Source organism: Aspergillus eucalypticola (genome assembly GCF_003184535.1).
Source record: "Aspergillus eucalypticola CBS 122712 chromosome Unknown BO83scaffold_30, whole genome shotgun sequence".
NCBI lineage: Eukaryota > Fungi > Ascomycota > Eurotiomycetes > Eurotiales > Aspergillaceae > Aspergillus > Aspergillus eucalypticola.
The window spans coordinates 143,646-161,568 of record NW_020290304.1 but is presented as its reverse complement, the minus strand read 5'-3'; the positions used below and the strand labels follow the sequence as shown (position 1 = coordinate 161,568).

The following is a 17,923-nucleotide window of genomic DNA, read 5'->3' as shown; positions in this document are numbered from 1 at the left end:
TGGTGATGGCAATAGCACTGTGATTTCCTGATCTTAAAACCAAGCTGTTATTCAGTCAAGCCCCTCATTCCTTTTTCTTGAATACTCGGGCGTCAGCGACCGTGGGAAATGTACGTCTCACGAGCATCTGCTGATGGATGGCTTCGGGATGGCCTGATAAAGCATGGTTGGCGCATACCCCGCCAGGTGACGACGATCAGAGGTACAACGCTTGGTGGTGGCTCGTGTCCTTTATTAGCGGCCAGAATCCCCGGGGCTGTGGAACAACTCTCTTCAGAATTAACGAGAAGACAAAATATAACTATAAGGAAAGACATCCTCGGCCTCGGTTGAGGGTTGTCGCCTCTCTCTCTCGCTCGCAGCCCGACCACACCGAGTTCCCGCGACGAGGAACATGGGGTTGTCGGAGAAAAAGGATAACCCTCAGGTCAATCACCACATGGCCATTGTCTTAGGAATCGGACTAGGAGTCGCGACCTTAATCATCATGTGTTTGCTGTGAGTAATTAGCCAGCCCCTTTTCAGCTTTGTGCCCGATGCTGGTCATGATCGCCTTCGCGCCACTAATACCCTAAATCTCTATAGTCTGACCCTTTTCGTCAATCGGCGTGAGCGCCATCCCGTTCTCAAGGGCAAAGGCAGCTCGAGCGACAAATTACGCAAGCTGGATGCTGTCTCCCCAACTCGGACATTAGAAGATTGGTGGTCGCGAGCTAAAGGCCCTCTTTTACCGTCCGAAGGTGTTGATGGCGACTTCATATGGTACGTTTAGCTTGCAACCAACGGCTGAATTAGCGGCAACGCTAGCAAGTTGTTCGCCCACTAACGGTGCCGTTGACAGCGTTGTTTGCCTCGAGTCGGTTCTGCGCTGCCAGGAAATCCGAGAACTCAAATGTCTGCACGTGTTCCATCGAGAATGTCTCGAAAAGTGGTATCTGCAAGACCACTTCAATTGCCCACTCTGTCATAGAGCGTATTACGTTCAAGAGACCCATCCGAGTAATGAGTTTGTGTGGATGGTGTGAATGCGACCGACCTCTTCTTTTTCCAGGCTTATGCGGCGTTTGGTGTCTTGTCTGCGCATTCACCCCACGCCGGTCTTACTCCACTCGAATGTTGTCGCTCACGATGGGCATCAATATCTTCTTTTTTCGGCTTTATAGGAAACATAGGCCAGTCCATGTGCGGGTCCCCATTGGTTGGTCCTGGACGATAGTTGGGATCCTCTTTCATGAGTTAATGACCTTTGATGATCAATGCGATACCCATATGTTTACATCTCACAAGAGAAGTTAGTTTTGCGGAGGTAGATACTCTGAGTTGAAGTCCCAATTGTTGGGATTGCCGGGATGGTACCAGTCCAGGAGACTGTACAGGCCAGAGGTGGCATCGTGGAAAGCCAGATCCTCGATGGGCTGAGGATCAAGAACCTGGTCAAGAATATGAGACAACTTCCTCTCCGCTTCCTTGCACGTGTGGTAATTGCCATGTCCCGGTCGCGCTACCCAGGAGAGGCATGAGATGAAAACACTCAAATTTCGGATGATTTCAGCACGCGGTAACGCAGTAGTATATGTACCGATTCCCTGGTTTTGGTGAAGGAGCTCGAGGATGAGGACGCTTGCACTGGGGAGGCCGTAGTAAAGGAACTGCACCATGTTAATCATGGGAAAGACAGCATATACTCTAAGGGGTATTCAACATACAACCCATGCACGATGTCTACTCAAGTCAAAGGCTGGGTCACTGTCAGCGTTGCCTTTGATGATATTGGACAACATTGTTCGTGACGTATCAAAGAGAGCCTCATGCCCGGTGTTCGCGCGTTTAACAACAGTCCTCTGCAAAAGGAAAATAGTATAAAGGTAGTCCAGGTAAATATGAAGCAAGGTGAACGACTTTGTTAGGGGTCCCGACTCGGTCCCTTCCGCAGACACGTCGTAACGGAGACGGACGGGGCACACTGCCCACGACTCCCGCGCTTGCTTTATTATTTCACTTGATAAGATTAGCGACAATATCATTTTTCATTCGCACGAGACACCATGGCATGAGTATGACTCACTCAGAATTCTGCACCGTATCGCTGTGCTCACCGGTCCCTAAGGCTATCTCGAGAGCTCGTTCCCTAAATACGGCCAATATGAAACGAAGACGGAGCACACTTGCTCGGTCGACCTCATCTTTGGCTGACCATCCGAAGCGATCTAATCTTGAGATCGCCGCATTTAGCTCATCCCCACCATGGACTATCCTTCTTTCGCTAATGTCTAGCGGGGGTGTTAGGGTGCTGTAGCGGTAGTTAATGGATGGCGGGCGTCCCACGAATGTGGCTTGGTTCTTATCTGCTGAGAAGGCAGCAGCAAAGCACGATCTTCTCCATTGACGAAGAAAGAAAGGGCAATTATCGCCCATGGGGCTGTCCTGGTGAAGTCCAGCCGCATAAATTGTAGCGGATAATTCACGGAGGCGACGCCAGGCTTGGTAGCCTAATTCCAAACAACAATCAGCATATGCTACGTGTTAAGCAGAGTAATACTGGGAAAGCAAGGTCCCCCTGTACTTACTTGAGTCACCGTAGACATGGGTGAGAAGTACAAAGCTGCTATACTGGCAAAAGCCCAATAGCTCATTGACTGAAGAAGCCTGGTCGCTAAAAGTGAGGCAGGTGCTGCTCGCTTCGACAAGCTGAGCGCGGAGTCTCTCCCGGGCTGAGGTGTCCGCCGCCACCTGGTTCAAATCTGGGTCACTCTCAGGTGTAGATGAAAGCGACATACCAGCAGTTGCGAATATGATGCCTATAGCTTCCCAACGTAAATTTTGCTCGGTAAACGCTGCACAATATTGCTCCACTGTCATTGAACCATGGGTTGGCAGTGGCCTGGAAGTATTCTGCGACACCTTACGAACGGTGTTTTGAAGCTGATCTTCGACATCCACGTTGAAATCAAGGGCCCCGAGAACATTCCGAGCGGAGCGCACAATAGACATTGTGACGATCTCTGGAATGACCGCAACAAGGACTCGAGTGTAATATCTCCGGATTAAGCTATCGCATATTGTGAGGTTATGTAGTAGCTTTAGCAACCGCACTCCAGTCTGGAGGCGTTCGGGTTCCATAGAATGGGTCAATGTGGTGGGCATGGAGCTGTTATCTACATTGAGAGAGAACTCGGGACGATGCTCTGCAAGAATGGCTGAGTAGCTCGTCGAGCCCAAGTATCCAGGAGAAGCAGAAGCCGACTCCAACGTAGTATTTTGTCTTGGAAGAGCGCTCTCTCCGCCTGTTCCTGAAGTTGAAGAGCTATAACGATGTCAGCACACTTTCGTGCGCTGAACTTCCATGTGTAGTTGAATTTGGATGTGACTGGAGAAAGGTTGTTACCTTGCAATTAACTGGCTGTTTCTTCCTCGTGAGCCTCTGGCAGACCTGGTCAAGCCTCCAGTTACTTTCTTCGTCATCGGTGCTGGATGATAAAAACATCCCGATACGATATTCTTAGTCAAGCATCGGCCGCAGACTGGTCTCTCATGGTCGCATCGCAATTTAGATTTGCGACACGGCTCACACGATTGCAAGGACCCATTACGGCGAACCGCATGTGATTGATATTGGCGGTTGCGCAAATTAGGGTCTGGCATTTTGACAATGAACAATCGGCATTGAAAGAAGTAATCAACTTATTACCATACTGACATAATTGAGAGCGAAGATTGGAGCAAGTGTTGAAAGCGGGTAAATCAAGAAGCAGGCCTGACCTGCCCAAGACCGGGCACTTCCAAAGCGGGAACTAACTTGTTTTGGTATCCGCGTCCAGAGCTTCGCATAGAACATTTGGAGATAGTTAACTAGTGACAAACTGACCATAACTCACCAGCGAAACGCTCCACAAGTGATTAAGCTCGAAGTTCAACAAGGCATAAAGTACAATCACATCGACTCCAATAATTCCAGATACATCTCTCCGACCTGTTTTCGCCCCTCATTATTCCCTTGTATCCACTCCTTAGGCGGAAACAGGTCAAACATGCCCACTTTCATTAACAACGGGATCGCAGCTCTAAGAGCTGTCTTGAGCGTGTCCATTTTGACTTTGTCCCCAGCTGCATGTGCTTCATTATACGCCCGGATATTGACCAACAGTGCTCTACATCCATCGTCAATTCAGTCCAAATTCCAAAGCAATGAATTAGCGGGTTCGAAGGATTACTTGCCCTACTGTGCCTGTCTGCACTTTGCTGCCATCCGGTAGAGTCACTTCTGGCATCGCAGTGCCAAGTGTTGACGAGTTCAAGGCGACAAGGCTTGCGGTTGATGAGCTGGACATGGTGGTTTAAATTAGGCAGAGGTCGGGGGTTTTGAAAGTAGTCAATGGTTATTTGAGGATATGAGGTCTGGTGGAGATTGGTCGCCTTTTTGTATACTCCGTAGTTGAGGCTATGTCCGGAGGCTGTTCCCGGACATGAATGGGTCCTCCGCGGAATTGTCGGGAACTCCGAGCGTAAGCTCGGAGCTGGAGCTAGTTTTCTTGTACTCTACCAGAACAATCAACGCTGTCTTGATATAGTCCTATAAGATCGCCGCAAATTGTATCTTTCGAACTCCAGTAAAGCTCACTTCTTTCAGAAATGCAGTGGCGGATTAGTCTCCGCAGGTTGCCACGATCCAATCCCAATAGGCAAATTTCATCCCAAATAATCCATCCCTTAAGTGATCCAGAAGACCCCCTCAATCCGCAAAAACTTCACCTGCCTCGATGGTCTCGAAAGCGCTCATAGTATGATTCCACACCTTCTGCCTCAGTTCGTCCTTGTTGATATTCTCATAGGACTTGGCGTTGTTGTTGCTATCGCCGTTCTTGCCAAGAGAGTAAGCACCGCTTCCAAGCTCACCATCTGTCCCCACAGTAGTCTCCTCTTTGTTCTGCGCAAGAGTCGCCCCCCGTGGCGGATAACGAGACGACGCCAGGCTCAGCATTCTGTCACCGCTCTCGGATGGTGGAACAGTCAGGAAAGGTGCGAAGAAAGGAACAAATATGTAACGCCACAGCACTCTGAACCAAGCAGGCAAGTCATGCTTTTCAAACCCGGGTCCCAACACGAGACCAGGGAAGATGTGTATCAGGCTGAGCTTCCCAGGATTTTGCTCAGCCAAAGTTTCCATGAAGCACACATGCATGTAAATCATATGTGAGCGAGCCGTGGAGTAGGTATAGTTATTTAGATCGCGCAAAGAGAGGTCGTCGGGAAATATCTTTTGCTCGTAACCAGCGGCAAAAACCGAAACGACTGTTGCAGGAAGAGTGGATTTGAGTAGCAATGGAAGGAGCTTTGTTATCGCTCTCATGCGAGAGTAGTACATCAAGGACATCGTGACGTCGATACCTTCTTTCGTGTCTGCGAAATTGTCAGAAATGCAGATGTAACCAATAATTTCGAACGCACCTTTCCGTGGCTGGAATATAGGCCCTCCCTGACTTAGCATGAGGTAGTCGATTCTTGGGTCTTGTTGCTCCTTTTCTTCCATCTGAACAATCTCTTCGCAGACGCGATTTACATTCTGGATTAGCGAGATATCTTCAGTCTGCAAGAATCTGATCTGGGCTTTGGGGCAGATGCCACGGCATTCTGCAATAATCTCTTCGGCGGCTTTGATATTTCTGCCAACAATATATGCACGAAAGCCTTTACCACCATTGGCTTCCGCCGTGGTCAATGCACGCAAGGTATAGTGACCAATGCCTGAGGTACCACCAAAGAAGACAGCAACCAACGGCTGGCGCTGAACTAGGGCAGTGTTCGTGGCACGTACGTCGTCTAACCCGACCATGACAGATAGATACAGTAATGAGAGGTTATGAATATGAATATCGAAACTGAGGCAGGGCAGTGAGGTCCGGAGGGTCTCATATATAAGGGGAAGGGAACCACTTTGCACGGACTTTAGGGGCTTATCGGGGATAGGAGTATCATATCAGTTAATATCCGGTGCATATTCTCTCGTGGACAAGCAATGAGCGAAAGGGAGAGATTGAAAGGGTGCTCGATCCCAGGTACTATAGACCGTACCACGTACAAATTGCCGGATAAGGGCTAGCGTGTCGATCATCCACGGGTCACTGCTCACGTACTCTCTTGCCTTCTCCGCGCCACTTCTCACCTCAGAGCTAGGCCATGGTATCTATCTATCTATCTATCTACCCAATTCAGCCGGTTTCTCGGTTTTTTCTGGGCCACGCGGCGCCCTAAGCCTTCATGTCGTGACTAAACATACTATCATAACAGCCCTCTTCTGGAAAGGGTAACCATCGTTCCATCATCGCATTATTTGTTCACTACTGATTCCCGAATCATTGGTCCGTTTCTATTAGATCGACTCAGTCTAATAGCACCGCGGCTCATGCCTCAGAGGCGCTACCACAATAAGAGCCGACATGGCTGTTCGCAGTGTAAGAATAATCGCACAAAGGTTAGTTACGTGGCTCCGTGCGTGTCCCGTGCTTATCGTAAGTAGTGCGACGAAGATAGACCCCAATGTGGCCGATGCAGGAGAATAGGTTCGGCTTGCTCGTTGGCTACTCAGCCAGCGAATCTGGTATTCGTGGCACCCAGAAATGAGATGCCTTCAAGTCAAGCCAGGGACGACTCATCTCGTATCAATCACCAATCATCTAGCATTCCCAACGGATATAGCAGCCATTCCCCTAGCGATTTGATTTCTGCTGCAGCTTCCACACCTGGTACTGAACGCTCTGACATGGAGTGTGACTTTACGGATACAGAAAAAGAACGGCTGAGGTTAATGAATCACTACGCTTTACACACATCAAGAAGTATCACGGACGTCATCATACCACGAGACCAAAACCTATCGTTATGGGGAGAGTGGGTTACTGAGCTGGCTTTCGAACACAATTTTCTGTTGCACGGCCTTTTGGGATTGAGTGCCTTACACTTGGCTCTTAAGGGTGTTTCACCGCAAAGACACACGGTCATGGCTATCCGCCATCATGATCTCGGTGTCGCAATGTTTCGGTCACACCTTTCTAACATCACACCCGAAAATCATGATGCTGTTTTTGCATTCTCATGCGTCGTCAGCCTCTATACTTTTGGGATACAGCGTCCCTCTGAGCCTACAGAAGACCCCATAGACAGGCTTCACCAGGTCTTCTCTCTAATTCGAGGATCATCCTTTCTCGTCAAAGCTGATCACGAAACCATGGTACGTAGTCGTTGGTCCGTCTTGATGTTGCCACATCCGTTTCCACCGACGGTGCTTTCATCTGAGCTCGAGGATGTGCTAAGCAAACTCCTTTCACGCGCTGCAATGGCGCCCGAAGCCGCTCGCATGGGTATATATGAACCGACCATACAAACTTTGAGAGACAGCCTTGCAATGTCAATTATGTATCGCCGCATAAAAATGACATTCTCATATTTTGCTGTCATTTGCCCTCCAGAGTTCTGGTCAATGGTGCGCATTGGCGAGCCCTTGGCTCTGTCCATTCTAGCCAACTACGCAGTCACTCTTGACTGGCTGCGGAGAAACATATGGTTGGCATACTGGGGGAGAGAAATAGTTGTTGCCGTTCGTAAGGCATTGCCGCTAGACTGGCACGAATGTATTGCCTGGGCTGTCCAAGAAACGGAACGCCCATCTGAATCAGATAGACTCGGGCGTTGCTCAGCATCAACATCAGATTCACTGCAAGAGAACGATCAGATTACCACCTCAGTGGCATTATAAGTTGCGCGCGGTATCATCTTCTTTAAAAGGAATTCTAGGAGTCCTCTCACGGTTCCCAAATTCTAACTATCTATTTTTTGCTCCACGCAGAGCGCCTCCCCATATGAGCTGATGTCGTACCCATTCTCTTCCAAATACGCCTTGAACCTGGCATCCTCGGTTTCCAGCTCTCGCGACATATCCGGGATCAGGAACCACGCTATCAACGCACCAACCATACAGAAAGCCGATCCTATCAGGAAGACGGCTTGTTGACCTTTTTCGGTAGATGAGAACGAGTCCTGAATGGGCGTAAATACTTCAGTCCCGATTGATGCACCCGCCTTTCCTACTGCGGCGGCCAGACCAAGGAAGTGACCACGAAGAGGGGTGGGGAATGACTCTGCGGCGCACAGAAAGGTCGACACACCGGGGCCCATCTCACCCAGGGCGTTGAAAATGCCGTACATAACGACGAACAACGGGAATACTGACTGTATCGGGCGAAGAGCTCCGCCCAAAATGAAGCCCCATATACCCCAGAGCACGAAGCCGAGAGTCATGTTCTGCTTCCTTCCAATTTTATCCATCAGGAGCCCTCCCAGTAGGCAGCCTGGGAGATAGAAGCAATTAACAACCGTCTGGTGGACCGTATCAGCATCTCGATTTTAGGACATCCGGCTGCTTGTTTTACGTACTCCGTAACCAATATTTTCCACTGTTGTATTGTTTGGGCTGAGTTGAGAGATGATGGTGGAAGTGAAGAGTCCAAACGGATACGTGACAAAGTCGTAGCAGAACCAAGCGAGAGCTAAGATATCAGGGCGGCTGATGCAATTATATCCAGGAACAAAACTTACAGGTTCCCAATATCGGTTTCCAATACCTCCGAAGGACAAGCCAATATGGGTATCGCGACTTGATAGCGTGCTTGCGATATTGCTTCGAATTGATCATGCGAATCCGAAAGAAACACATGAAAACAGGGATCTGTCACAGTTTTCAATACATCACTTTGTGCTGAGGGTTCTTAGAGCATACCACAAAACCAAGCCCAAAACAGACTCTCCAAACCCCACTTTTGACATCCTGGTGGAAGCAAGCGAGAACAATGAGGGCCACAATACCGGCGGCCACGAAGCCCTAAGCATAGTTCCATTGAGTTACATGAAACCCACTCCGATGATTGAGACACGTACCATATCCACAGCAAAATCTGTGGTTGACGCGACCAGAAATCCTCTCTTCTTCCGAAGATTGGCGGTCTCATCAGCCGCCTCAGTTGCGCTGGTTGCGCAGACAGGATACTCGCCACCAGCTCCGAAGCCAGCGATACCGCGAGCAACAATCATCATCCAAAACATTCTAATCAGAAAGTCAAAACTTCTGGTTGGTACTTCGTTCAATTGGAGCGAGTCTTACCCCAACTCCGAGGTACCGTGTGCTGCAGCAGACAAGATGATACCAAGCACCAAGAACAAGGTAGTAGCCACCACTCCTGTCCGTCTTCCCACTCGGTCAATCAATGCACCGAAGAAGAGCATACCAAAGATCTCTCCAATAAGGAAGGAGTTTGATAGTCTGGTTTTGATGCTTGATGACATAGTATTCTTATACCTAATGCCAATGAATGCGTCAACAGATAGCCTTAAGCTACGGGGCTACCGATGGGGACTAACAAGACAGAAAACAAAGGCTCCATGTAGCCGACTTTGCGGATACTGAGATTAGTGAAGTTCCTTACACACTCTGGGCATGTCATACTAGGCACAGGCTTCGGTAAAGGTGTACTCACTGATCTGAGCATTATAGCCATCACTGAAGAGTCCCAGTCCCGAGACGACAACATTCAAAACACCTGATGAAGCCCGTAACTCACCATTTTCGACAGAATTAGTGTCGTCTTCCTTCATTATCTCCCTCTGATTGCTATGCTTCATAGTGTTTTCGACCCGTTCGGTCGCGGAGCAATTGGTTGCTACAGCCATGATAGAAGATGCTGATGTGTCGACTGTAGAGGTGTGTCCATTGGGCAAAAGGAATGACTGCGACTTCGTGGGCTATAGTCTGTCCTTAACTTGTCCGTTGCATCCTCACTACATCTACTTCAGTGCAGCTAATAGTTCTCTGGGCAACGATAGACTCCTCGAGAACGTGCCATGCTATCCAATAGCAGCTGGCATGGCTTGCACGAGAAACATAGTGTTGCATCGCTGCTGGCAGACGAACCCACCTTTCGTACAACAGGCGGAGAGTTTTCAGCGAGGTCTATCTAATGTAACAGAAAGGACAAATTATACCCAGTCCAGGCAGGGCCCTGGCGGGGATCTCCGCCTCGCTTAGGCAAGAAGGCCCGTAGTCCGGCGGGGCTTATCAGGACGGCCCGCGCCCTATGATAGCGCCTCGTCCCGGGCACATGGGCATTTTATAGCATCCTGAGTGGTTCTATGCCTCGAGATACCTTCAAGGATCAGCCTGTCTCGTGCCTGGCCTCTGCGCAACCCCTCGCTGATACTTCTGCCTCGTGCTCCGACATCCTCCACTCTGGCACACGGACCTTGCACCGGCCCGGCATAGTGACATATGAAGGTCGGCAGCTGGAAGTAACGTTCACGAGCAAGGAGGCTCGCATTAGAGGATTTATGGGTGCGATGGCCCCAATCTCGGTGGGGAAAAAGGACATGTGCTCTCTGCAGATTGAACCGAAGTATTAGTCCGATCATAGCAAGACTAGCATCATGGATAACAGCTATTACACACTGACGGAGGACCAACTCCAGTTCTACGAGGAGAAGGGATACTTGCTCATCCAGGGCTTCTTCAATCCTCCTGAGACCAAGGTCCTACAACAGTGGACTCAGGAAGTACACGACCTCCCAAGGACTCCAGATGCAACTTATATGCCCTATGAGGTGAGATCCAAGTGTCACCTTTCTTAGCAGCTGGCTGGCGAACTTATCCCGGCTGCAGGAAATCAATGCCGAAGGCAAAAGGGTCCTCTGCCGCACAGAAAATTATGCCAATTCTCATGCTGGCTTCAACAGTTTTCTGCGTGGTGAACGCATCTTAAGCGTTCTCCGTCAGCTAGCTACAGAGGACATGATCCTATTTAAAGAGAAGATTAACTACAAACTCGCTGGTAGTGGTAAGGGGGAAACATCTGCCGCACTGGATAGAAAAGCAGCTAATACGACGCAGGTGGCTTCTCTCCTCATATCGACGCCAATGCATACACCCACGTCAAGAAAATCAAGCACCTGACGGTGCTTGCTGCTGTTGACGAGATGACCTCAGAGAATGGTGGACTTGACGTGGTCGACGGCAGTCACCTTAAGGAGGTACCGCTTGGAGAGGACCGCTGCATTGAGCCTGGCTGGGTCAAGAGCCAAACATGGACGCCTTGCAATCTACAACCGGGTATGTTTGTTCTGCTAAAACTGTTATTCAAAAAATAACCATCAGTTTACTCAGGTGACATTCTCGTTTTCGGCTCCTATCTTGCCCACAAGAGTGGCGCCAACACCAGCTCCAAGGACCGACGCGCAATCTACGCCACATACAACCGCTTGGCTGAGGGTGACCTGCACGATCAGTACTATGAAGATCGCCGCAAGCTGTGGCCTGCCACGCACATGCGGAAAGAGGGGGAGACGTATGAGGAGGGCAGAATGCGGTATGGCTACGGCTCCCCGATGCTGACGGTCGAGGGCCAACAGCCGGTACTTGCGTAGCGTAAACTTAGGGTGCAGTTCCATGAATGAATAGCTTGTTGAGAACGGGCAAAGAAGAGATTTGGAAGGAAGGAGTCGATAGACTGGTGTTCTACGACTTCAAATCTATACCACGAAGTAGAAAATCATGTAGATCAAACGATTGTTCACCACATAGCAACATTTATAATTAATCAGTTCACACAGCCAAGAAATCCCAATAATTCCAAGACAGATATGAAACTCATAATCCAAATCGGCTTTCTCATAATGAACCAAATAAAAGCGAAAGCACGTGGGTTCATGAAACCAGCAGAAAATCGCTCCTATAAAACCCCTCTCCCCCTGGTCACTCTTCCCACATCCACATCAGATCCCTCCCTCCTGAGCATACTACCACCTCCACACACCTCCCCCCTGCCCAACTCCTCAAAATGAGCCCCCAAACACCCCTCGAAAAAGCCACCTACCTCGTAACCTCCCTTGAAGAATACGGACAAGGCGACTACATCGGCGAATCCATCAGCCAGCTCGAACACTGTCTACAAGCCGCGCACCAAGCCCAGAATTCAGGTACAAGATGAGCCACTCCACACCATTACCTGAAGACCGAATCATCACCACAAGAAAAGAAACCAAATGGACTGATAAGATCCATTTCTTCCAGGCGCATCCCCCGAACTAATCCTCGCCGCCCTTCTCCACGACATCGGCCAGATAATCCCCCTCTCATCCACGAAGGAAGTCCGGATGAACCTGAAACCCAATAGCGATAACAAGAATACCGAGAATGTCGGCCGCATGGGCCACGAGACTATCGGAGCGGAATACCTTCGTTCACTGGGTTTCAGTGAGAAGGTTTGTCGGTTAGTCGAGAGTCATGTTCCTGCGAAGCGGTACGTTTCCTTCACTTCATCACAACACCCACTCCTACTCTCTACTACTATCTTCAAAGTGTCAAGCTGATAAGAAGATAAATGAGTGTGTGATAGTTACCTCACCGCCACAAACAAAACATACTACGAGACATTATCATCCGCATCGAAGAAATCACTCGAGTTCCAAGGCGGGCCATTCAAGGGCGCAGAGTTGGAGGCCTTCGAGAGGGATCCGTTGCGCGATGAGATGGTCAAGTTGAGGCTTTGGGATGATGCGGCGAAGGTGCAGGGGATTGAGGAGAGTACGCCGAGGGCGGGGGAATATCGGGATTTGATTCGGGTGCATTTGGAGGGGGTTTGTTAAGGTAGATGCTCAACATTTTGATGACTTATGGTATGGAAGGATTGTTAGGGCTGGGATGAAAGGTATAGTGTATAATGTCGATGACGACAGTGACAAGTATCTGGGAGAGGTGTCTGTCTTGTGATTAAAGTTATAATTCTCAACTTCTGAGAAGCGTGGCTCCATCCTAAAGTAGGATTAGCATGCAAACATACAAGCTTCAACCCCTCGTTACATGTCAATAACCAAGCAGTACGAGATAAAGAGCCTTTCCAGTTTATTCATTTATGCGTGCAGTGGAAAAGTAAAATATTATTATTAAACCCCATTTCCATGAACAACGCTCTGTCGCAAAAAGAAAAGCGCCCTGCAGGACGGTAAGTATCTCGAGTGGAAGAAAAAAAAATGCATTGTCGGGGAGTCGAACCCCGGCCACTCGCTTGGAAGGCGAGTATCATAACCGTTAGACTAACAATGCTTGTTGTTATAGATGATGTCTATTTTATATTGATATACCATAATTGCAAAACCAATAGTCAATATCCTATGGAATAGAATAGCAAACACCACACTTAGTACTACTAAATTCGACGGATGCCAGTCAAAAGAGTAGGATATCGCTTTTTGCAAGGCTTGATTTGTTTAGTGCCGTCAGGGACCACGAAGCTGAATCGATCGGTTCCTCTCTTGGGTCGGGCGGCCGTGGTAGAGGGTAGTAGCTGCTGTGTACTGATTTAGGTGGCATAGCTTCGCAGTCGAAGACATGCAATTGGTTGTTTTCTAACAGAGATAGTGCGATGCGGATAATTTGCTTGCTAAATCAAGTGGTTCGTTACATCGCTCAATATGAGGGTAGTGAGGGCCGATCGATAAACTACTACCTGCGTGGACATCGAGCATTCTGCGAGAAGCTTCAGTGCTACAATGGCCAAGATTGACAAAGTATTTACGGAGCAGCCATTCCATAAAGACAGGTCATAACTAATCGGTCATATCGACGTAGATCATATACGTACAGAGAAACGCATTTGATCAATAATAGCCACTCGACACACTATGAACATCATGTGCCAGTCAAAGACTTGGTGTATTCCAGACCAACTTCTAGATATCATTTGACCATCAACAGTGTAACCGGACGCCATAAACACGCACACCCAGAACCATGGATTTTGCACCAGAACCTAACACCCACAACCGCACCGAGGACTTGCCAAAAAAGAAAGTGTAAAGTGAAAGCGCAGGTAGCAAAGAAGAGAAAATACGCGGGACTATGCACATATTATACCCCGGCAGCAACGATAGGCAAAAAGTAGAAATGAAGAAAAGGATATCTGAAAAGGCTCAAGAGCGCGGAGAAGAAAAGAAGTATACCTGCGCCGGTGAGGCGTTTATTTCACCCGCGTGGGACTTCCAGCACTGCCAACGCGGCCGCTAGCCTTCCGAACCTTCGTCTCACTCCTCGTGTCTGTTGCACGCCTGGGGCTCGTCCGAACCTTTGTTACTGCGATCGCTCCACTGCCACTCTTGGTGCTGACAGGAGTCTTCGGTGCTGCATACGCGGCAGCATCGCCCCAATTCTCTCGATCATCGTCATTCAGGGTGTAGCTAGCAGTTACCGTAGCAGAGTAACTAACGGACCGCTGACTGGGAGATGCGACAGGGGATCTGGAGGAACGCTTCGCCAACATACGCAATTGGATCTCCTCTTCACTCTCGCTGCTGTCGTTGCTGAGACGGTGGTGTCTGTGGCTGGTCTGTTCGGAATTCTTATTGCCATCCTTGTCGACAATCAAGCTTCCAGATGTGGTACGGGCATAGGGGTGATGGCGGGAGTCTTTTCTGTGTGACTTGCGAGGCTGTCCAGGAGTGGGTGCGGGGAGGTACTCTTCCGCCGGGGCCCCAGCTCCTTCGTTGTGGTCGATCTCGCCAAGAGCAGCACGCTTAGAATGGCCGTTGTTCGGCGGCGTGGCGACAGGTCCGTTGGCCCGCTGTCTGGTAGATGGCCGTCCAGGGGTGATGGGAGCAGCCTGCATCTGAGCCAGCTTCTCCTTCATCGAGTCCTCGTACCACCACTCGCGGAAAGAGCCCTGGTTGAGGTGTAGCCAGTGCTGTTGAGGACCGACTACCATGCCTGGTCGCATGAATCTCATGAAAGCAATGATCTCGTTGGCAGTAAATCCGTATCTGTAGATGAGGTACGCGCCGATTAAGCATCCAGTCCGTCCCAGACCGGCCTTGCAGTGAACAGCAATGCCCTTCTTCTTAGAGATCGTCTCGTGTGCCATTTTGATGAAGCGACGGACAAGTGGCAGGGGAGGGCAGGTTCCGTCTTCAAAGATCATATCCACATGGGTGATGCCCAGAGCCGTGAAGTAGGAGGGAGAGTACAACTCGGAGTTCAGTCTCACAACAAGGCCGATGTTACGGGATGAAAAGTGCGCCAGAACGTTTTTGAAAGGAAGAGGTAGCTTTGAAGAAAGGACTTCAGAGACGGTGGATGGAAGCGCTGCGAACTCGGGCGTGTTTTGAGGGATTGGCGCAATCGGTTGGTGTTGCGGCGAGGCGAAAGCGAGGAACTGCGGGGTGATCCAGTTGAAATCACCCATGTCAACACGCTCAAACTTTTCGTATCTAAAAAAGATGTCAGTAGAGTCAATAAGAGCCAATTGCTATTATACATACTCTTCAAGACTGAAGTCCCTGAGGCTACAGAGCGACTGCTCCTTAGCTTTCCACACACCATAGACGACATCCTGGATGTTTAGGATGAAATCTGCCTGACTATAGCCTGCGTCACGGAATGGCATGTACGGGGGATCGGCTTGCGCAATTGGTGCCAGAGCGAGGTGCGGGGGCCAGGCCTGGATCAGGACCATGTAGCAGGCAACCAGGCAAGCAGCATTGGCACGGCTTCGTGCATCCGTCTTAGAGTAGAACACCACTGCACGATCACGATTTTCAGGCTCCCCAAGAATCTCGTGGAACTGGACCGCGAACCGATACAAGTGACCGATGTGTAGAGGGCCGAAATCGGCATGGAATGAGTTGTACAACAAGACATCATCTACGGTGAAATAGACGGGACTGCGCTTCTTGCTAGGAGTGCTAGGCTGAGCCCTCGCAGAGCGCTTGGACGGTGATCTCGGCTGCTCTAGGGGATAAGGAAATGGGGTTCGTGCATCGGGAGGGTTATCGTAGGAGGCGAGGTAGAGACGATCTGTTTTGCCCGAACATTTAGCAAGCTGCACATAAACACTTCCACTGACGATGTAATTTCCAGCTGTTGCTAATCCAACATGCTCATGGGCGATGGCAGGAAGCTAACGAACCTTGAATATATTCAATCACTTGCCCATAACCACTGTTGGTAGCCATCTTGACTTGGGCGATGCGACAATCAAAACAATAGTCGCTAATGGGGGCAACGTGTAGTCCGAGGAATGAGGGAAGGAAATACTTGACAAGATGAACCTGTCAAGAGATGCAATGCTGCAATTGAGAGGAGTCGAGGAGCTCTGTCGATTGATAGAAAAGTGAACAAAATAACAGTTCTGGACTAAATGCTCATGATCTGATCTGTTGGCGCTCCTAAACAAAAGGTGATGCAAGTTAAGACACGGGTGCCGATAGGGTAAGGATAGCACAAGTCCAGGGGAGGAGGAGGAAGATATACACGAGCCCGGACAGGGAGCGGTAGAGGCTGGAGACCGACAGTGCGGAGCGTGAGGGGAAGAGAGAGGAGAGGAAGTGAGGGAAAAGTTGGCCGCACGAGAAGAAGATAGGCTCGAGGCCGATGAGTCTGCTTTGGGGGGCAACTGCGATGCACGCTCAGTGGCTGCTGTTATGTTGTGATTCCCCTGATCCGGCCTAGCGGCCGCCGTTGACAGGACAACGTCCGGTGCCTCAGGCTGCCGTAGCTCCGGGTGATGTCCCTGACCGTCACGGGACTGTCATCTTAGTCAGCTTCTGCTGCCTCCCCACAGGCAAACCGATCAAACAAACGGTCCGCCACACCCATCCTCACCAGCCACAAACATTTGCACCCCGAACCATGTGACAGCCCGTGACCTTTGTTTGTTTTGCGGCCATTGTTGTTGGTATCAGGATGGTTGTCGCATCAACTTGGTCCCCTCATCAGTATGAAGGTCTCACAGTCCGGATTGTTTCTTCAGTCAGCCCTCACTTAAACTTTTCTCTGTCATTCCTGCTGTGTTCATTGCTGCAATTGTGACCAGGACTTACTTCACCTGTCTGAAGCTAGTCGTGTCGATATATATATATATAATGGACCACATGTGTCTTCAACATTACGCCACGATGGTACTAACAGACGAAAACTTCACACAATCGCGCAGCACTGATATAAGTGATTCTGATAATGGGCTATAAATATGAATACAGCAGCTACTAATGAAGTAGAGCTGCGCAAAATTAGGGATGACGAAATACAGACAATTCTGTTTGCTCGTTTAATTGCAAAGGCTGCAGTTCCCGCTGACCCCTGTGAGTTCAGGTTACCTGTTGATCCTTCCACATCAACACCTCACTTAGCTCAGTCTAGTGTTGCTTACCCCTACCACTACACACATACTCCGCCCACATCAGCACATCGCAGAGGGAAAAAGTCACTGGTGTGGACTTGATCATTCGAAATCTCCTAAACTCTGACGTCACCCATCGTGCACCTCAAGCCAAGCCGTCCTGTACCTGACTAATAACTCTCTAACAGGACTAATGGAGTCCTTCATCCACCAGGACATACGATTACTACTGGAAAAGCTTTGCTCGGTAATGGACGAAGGGCCCTTCCGACCGTGGTCAGGTACCGGAGGTGCTTGCCGATGGATACTTTCGTCTGATTCACGGCCGATGATGGGGTCATTGAGTTACCGCGAACACGAATGATGTATGGTATGGGCAGTCTTAAAAATGATATTTTGTGGGGAGGCTATACTCGGTTAGCGTATGGGTGGTTAGCAAGCCGATTGCGGTTGGAATCTGCGCCTTATCGTTATGCTGATCGCTCTGCCCAACAACGGTTCTCGAAAATGTAGTGGGTGGATCGGATCGACAGGGATGGAGGTACGTACCTGGCAACCTGGCAAGCAGACAGCGGCTGGCTTTTCTGCGAACCTAAATCACTTGCACACCATTACCTTGCCATTGCTGGTATTGTTTTCGTCGCGCCGCTGTGTTCAAACTCCCTTTTGCTTAGTTATACAAAATAAGGACTACGCGTTCAATAGTAATCGGCTCATTG

At 49.6% G+C, this 17,923-nt stretch overlaps 8 protein-coding genes and 1 non-coding gene across 9 annotated transcripts; 4 read left to right on the top strand and 5 right to left on the bottom strand.

Moving 5' to 3' along the window:
- Window positions 1-394: 394 nt before the first annotated feature.
- Window positions 395-1,025, top strand: BO83DRAFT_321988 (putative RING finger domain protein; the record flags this gene model as incomplete). The annotated part of the gene is made up of 3 exons (XM_025527876.1): window positions 395-498; window positions 586-762; window positions 842-1,025. The coding sequence occupies 3 exons, from the start codon at window positions 395-397 to the stop codon at window positions 1,023-1,025; spliced, it is 465 nt and encodes a 154-aa protein (XP_025383996.1).
- A 267-nt stretch (window positions 1,026-1,292) lies between these two features.
- BO83DRAFT_322004 (putative C6 transcription factor) lies at window positions 1,293-4,087 on the bottom strand (the record flags this gene model as incomplete). Its single annotated transcript, XM_025527877.1, has 8 exons — window positions 1,293-1,649; window positions 1,707-1,998; window positions 2,066-2,489; window positions 2,568-3,304; window positions 3,386-3,467; window positions 3,572-3,680; window positions 3,858-3,902; window positions 3,971-4,087. 8 exons carry the CDS (start codon window positions 4,085-4,087, stop codon window positions 1,293-1,295), a joined length of 2,163 nt encoding a protein of 720 aa, XP_025383995.1.
- Window positions 4,088-4,576: 489 nt separating this feature from the next.
- Window positions 4,577-5,830, bottom strand: BO83DRAFT_455015 (uncharacterized protein; the record flags this gene model as incomplete). Its single annotated transcript, XM_025537008.1, has 1 exon — window positions 4,577-5,830. One exon carries the CDS (start codon window positions 5,828-5,830, stop codon window positions 4,730-4,732), a length of 1,101 nt encoding a protein of 366 aa, XP_025383994.1. The 3' UTR covers window positions 4,577-4,729.
- A 621-nt stretch (window positions 5,831-6,451) lies between these two features.
- Window positions 6,452-7,781, top strand: BO83DRAFT_137351 (uncharacterized protein). Its single transcript, XM_025526144.1, has 2 exons — window positions 6,452-6,469; window positions 6,525-7,781. Exon 2 carries the CDS (start codon window positions 6,620-6,622, stop codon window positions 7,748-7,750), a length of 1,131 nt encoding a protein of 376 aa, XP_025383993.1. The 5' UTR covers window positions 6,452-6,469; window positions 6,525-6,619; the 3' UTR covers window positions 7,751-7,781.
- Window positions 7,782-7,812: 31 nt separating this feature from the next.
- Window positions 7,813-9,809, bottom strand: BO83DRAFT_368937 (MFS general substrate transporter; the record flags this gene model as incomplete). The annotated part of the gene is made up of 8 exons (XM_025529840.1): window positions 9,525-9,809; window positions 9,409-9,478; window positions 9,152-9,346; window positions 8,929-9,094; window positions 8,771-8,872; window positions 8,590-8,719; window positions 8,428-8,540; window positions 7,813-8,370 (listed from the first exon to the last, which is right to left on the bottom strand). Exons 1-8 carry the CDS (start codon window positions 9,715-9,717, stop codon window positions 7,813-7,815), a joined length of 1,527 nt encoding a protein of 508 aa, XP_025383992.1. The 5' UTR covers window positions 9,718-9,809.
- A 313-nt stretch (window positions 9,810-10,122) lies between these two features.
- Window positions 10,123-11,471, top strand: BO83DRAFT_381826 (phytanoyl-CoA dioxygenase family protein). Its single transcript, XM_025532085.1, has 4 exons — window positions 10,123-10,641; window positions 10,700-10,874; window positions 10,928-11,146; window positions 11,201-11,471. Exons 1-4 carry the CDS (start codon window positions 10,468-10,470, stop codon window positions 11,458-11,460), a joined length of 828 nt encoding a protein of 275 aa, XP_025383991.1. The 5' UTR covers window positions 10,123-10,467; the 3' UTR covers window positions 11,461-11,471.
- A 639-nt stretch (window positions 11,472-12,110) lies between these two features.
- Window positions 12,111-12,786, top strand: BO83DRAFT_381824 (uncharacterized protein). Its single transcript, XM_025532084.1, has 2 exons — window positions 12,111-12,335; window positions 12,432-12,786. Exons 1-2 carry the CDS (start codon window positions 12,190-12,192, stop codon window positions 12,679-12,681), a joined length of 396 nt encoding a protein of 131 aa, XP_025383990.1. The 5' UTR covers window positions 12,111-12,189; the 3' UTR covers window positions 12,682-12,786.
- Window positions 12,787-13,066: 280 nt separating this feature from the next.
- On the bottom strand, window positions 13,067-13,138 carry BO83DRAFT_t231. Its single transcript has one exon. It is a non-coding gene; the product is annotated as a tRNA-Gly (tRNA).
- A 503-nt stretch (window positions 13,139-13,641) lies between these two features.
- Window positions 13,642-16,376, bottom strand: cdcA (phosphoprotein phosphatase CDC14). The gene is made up of 3 exons (XM_025536276.1): window positions 15,993-16,376; window positions 15,346-15,880; window positions 13,642-15,294 (listed from the first exon to the last, which is right to left on the bottom strand). The coding sequence occupies exons 1-3, from the start codon at window positions 16,036-16,038 to the stop codon at window positions 14,052-14,054; spliced, it is 1,824 nt and encodes a 607-aa protein (XP_025383989.1). The 5' UTR covers window positions 16,039-16,376; the 3' UTR covers window positions 13,642-14,051.
- Between the last annotated feature and the right edge of the window lie 1,547 nt (window positions 16,377-17,923).

Bases quoted from the DNA above. Each gene is read 5' to 3' on its own strand.
- BO83DRAFT_137351 (XM_025526144.1), top strand. From the start codon at position 6,620: ATGCCTTCAAGTCAAGCCAGGGACGACTCATCTCGTATCAATCACCAA.
- BO83DRAFT_381826 (XM_025532085.1), top strand. From the start codon at position 10,468: ATGGATAACAGCTATTACACACTGACGGAGGACCAACTCCAGTTCTAC. The intron at 10,642-10,699 runs GTGAGATCCAAG...TCCCGGCTGCAG, and splicing joins CAACTTATATGCCCTATGAG to GAAATCAATGCCGAAGGCAA. The intron at 10,875-10,927 runs GTAAGGGGGAAA...AATACGACGCAG, and splicing joins CTACAAACTCGCTGGTAGTG to GTGGCTTCTCTCCTCATATC.
- BO83DRAFT_381824 (XM_025532084.1), top strand. From the start codon at position 12,190: ATGAACCTGAAACCCAATAGCGATAACAAGAATACCGAGAATGTCGGC. The intron at 12,336-12,431 runs GTACGTTTCCTT...AGTGTGTGATAG, and splicing joins AGTCATGTTCCTGCGAAGCG to TTACCTCACCGCCACAAACA.
- cdcA (XM_025536276.1), bottom strand. From the start codon at position 16,038: ATGGCTACCAACAGTGGTTATGGGCAAGTGATTGAATATATTCAAG. The intron at 15,881-15,992 runs GTTCGTTAGCTT...CGGGCAAAACAG, and splicing joins AGTGATTGAATATATTCAAG to ATCGTCTCTACCTCGCCTCC. The intron at 15,295-15,345 runs GTATGTATAATA...CATCTTTTTTAG, and splicing joins AGGGACTTCAGTCTTGAAGA to ATACGAAAAGTTTGAGCGTG.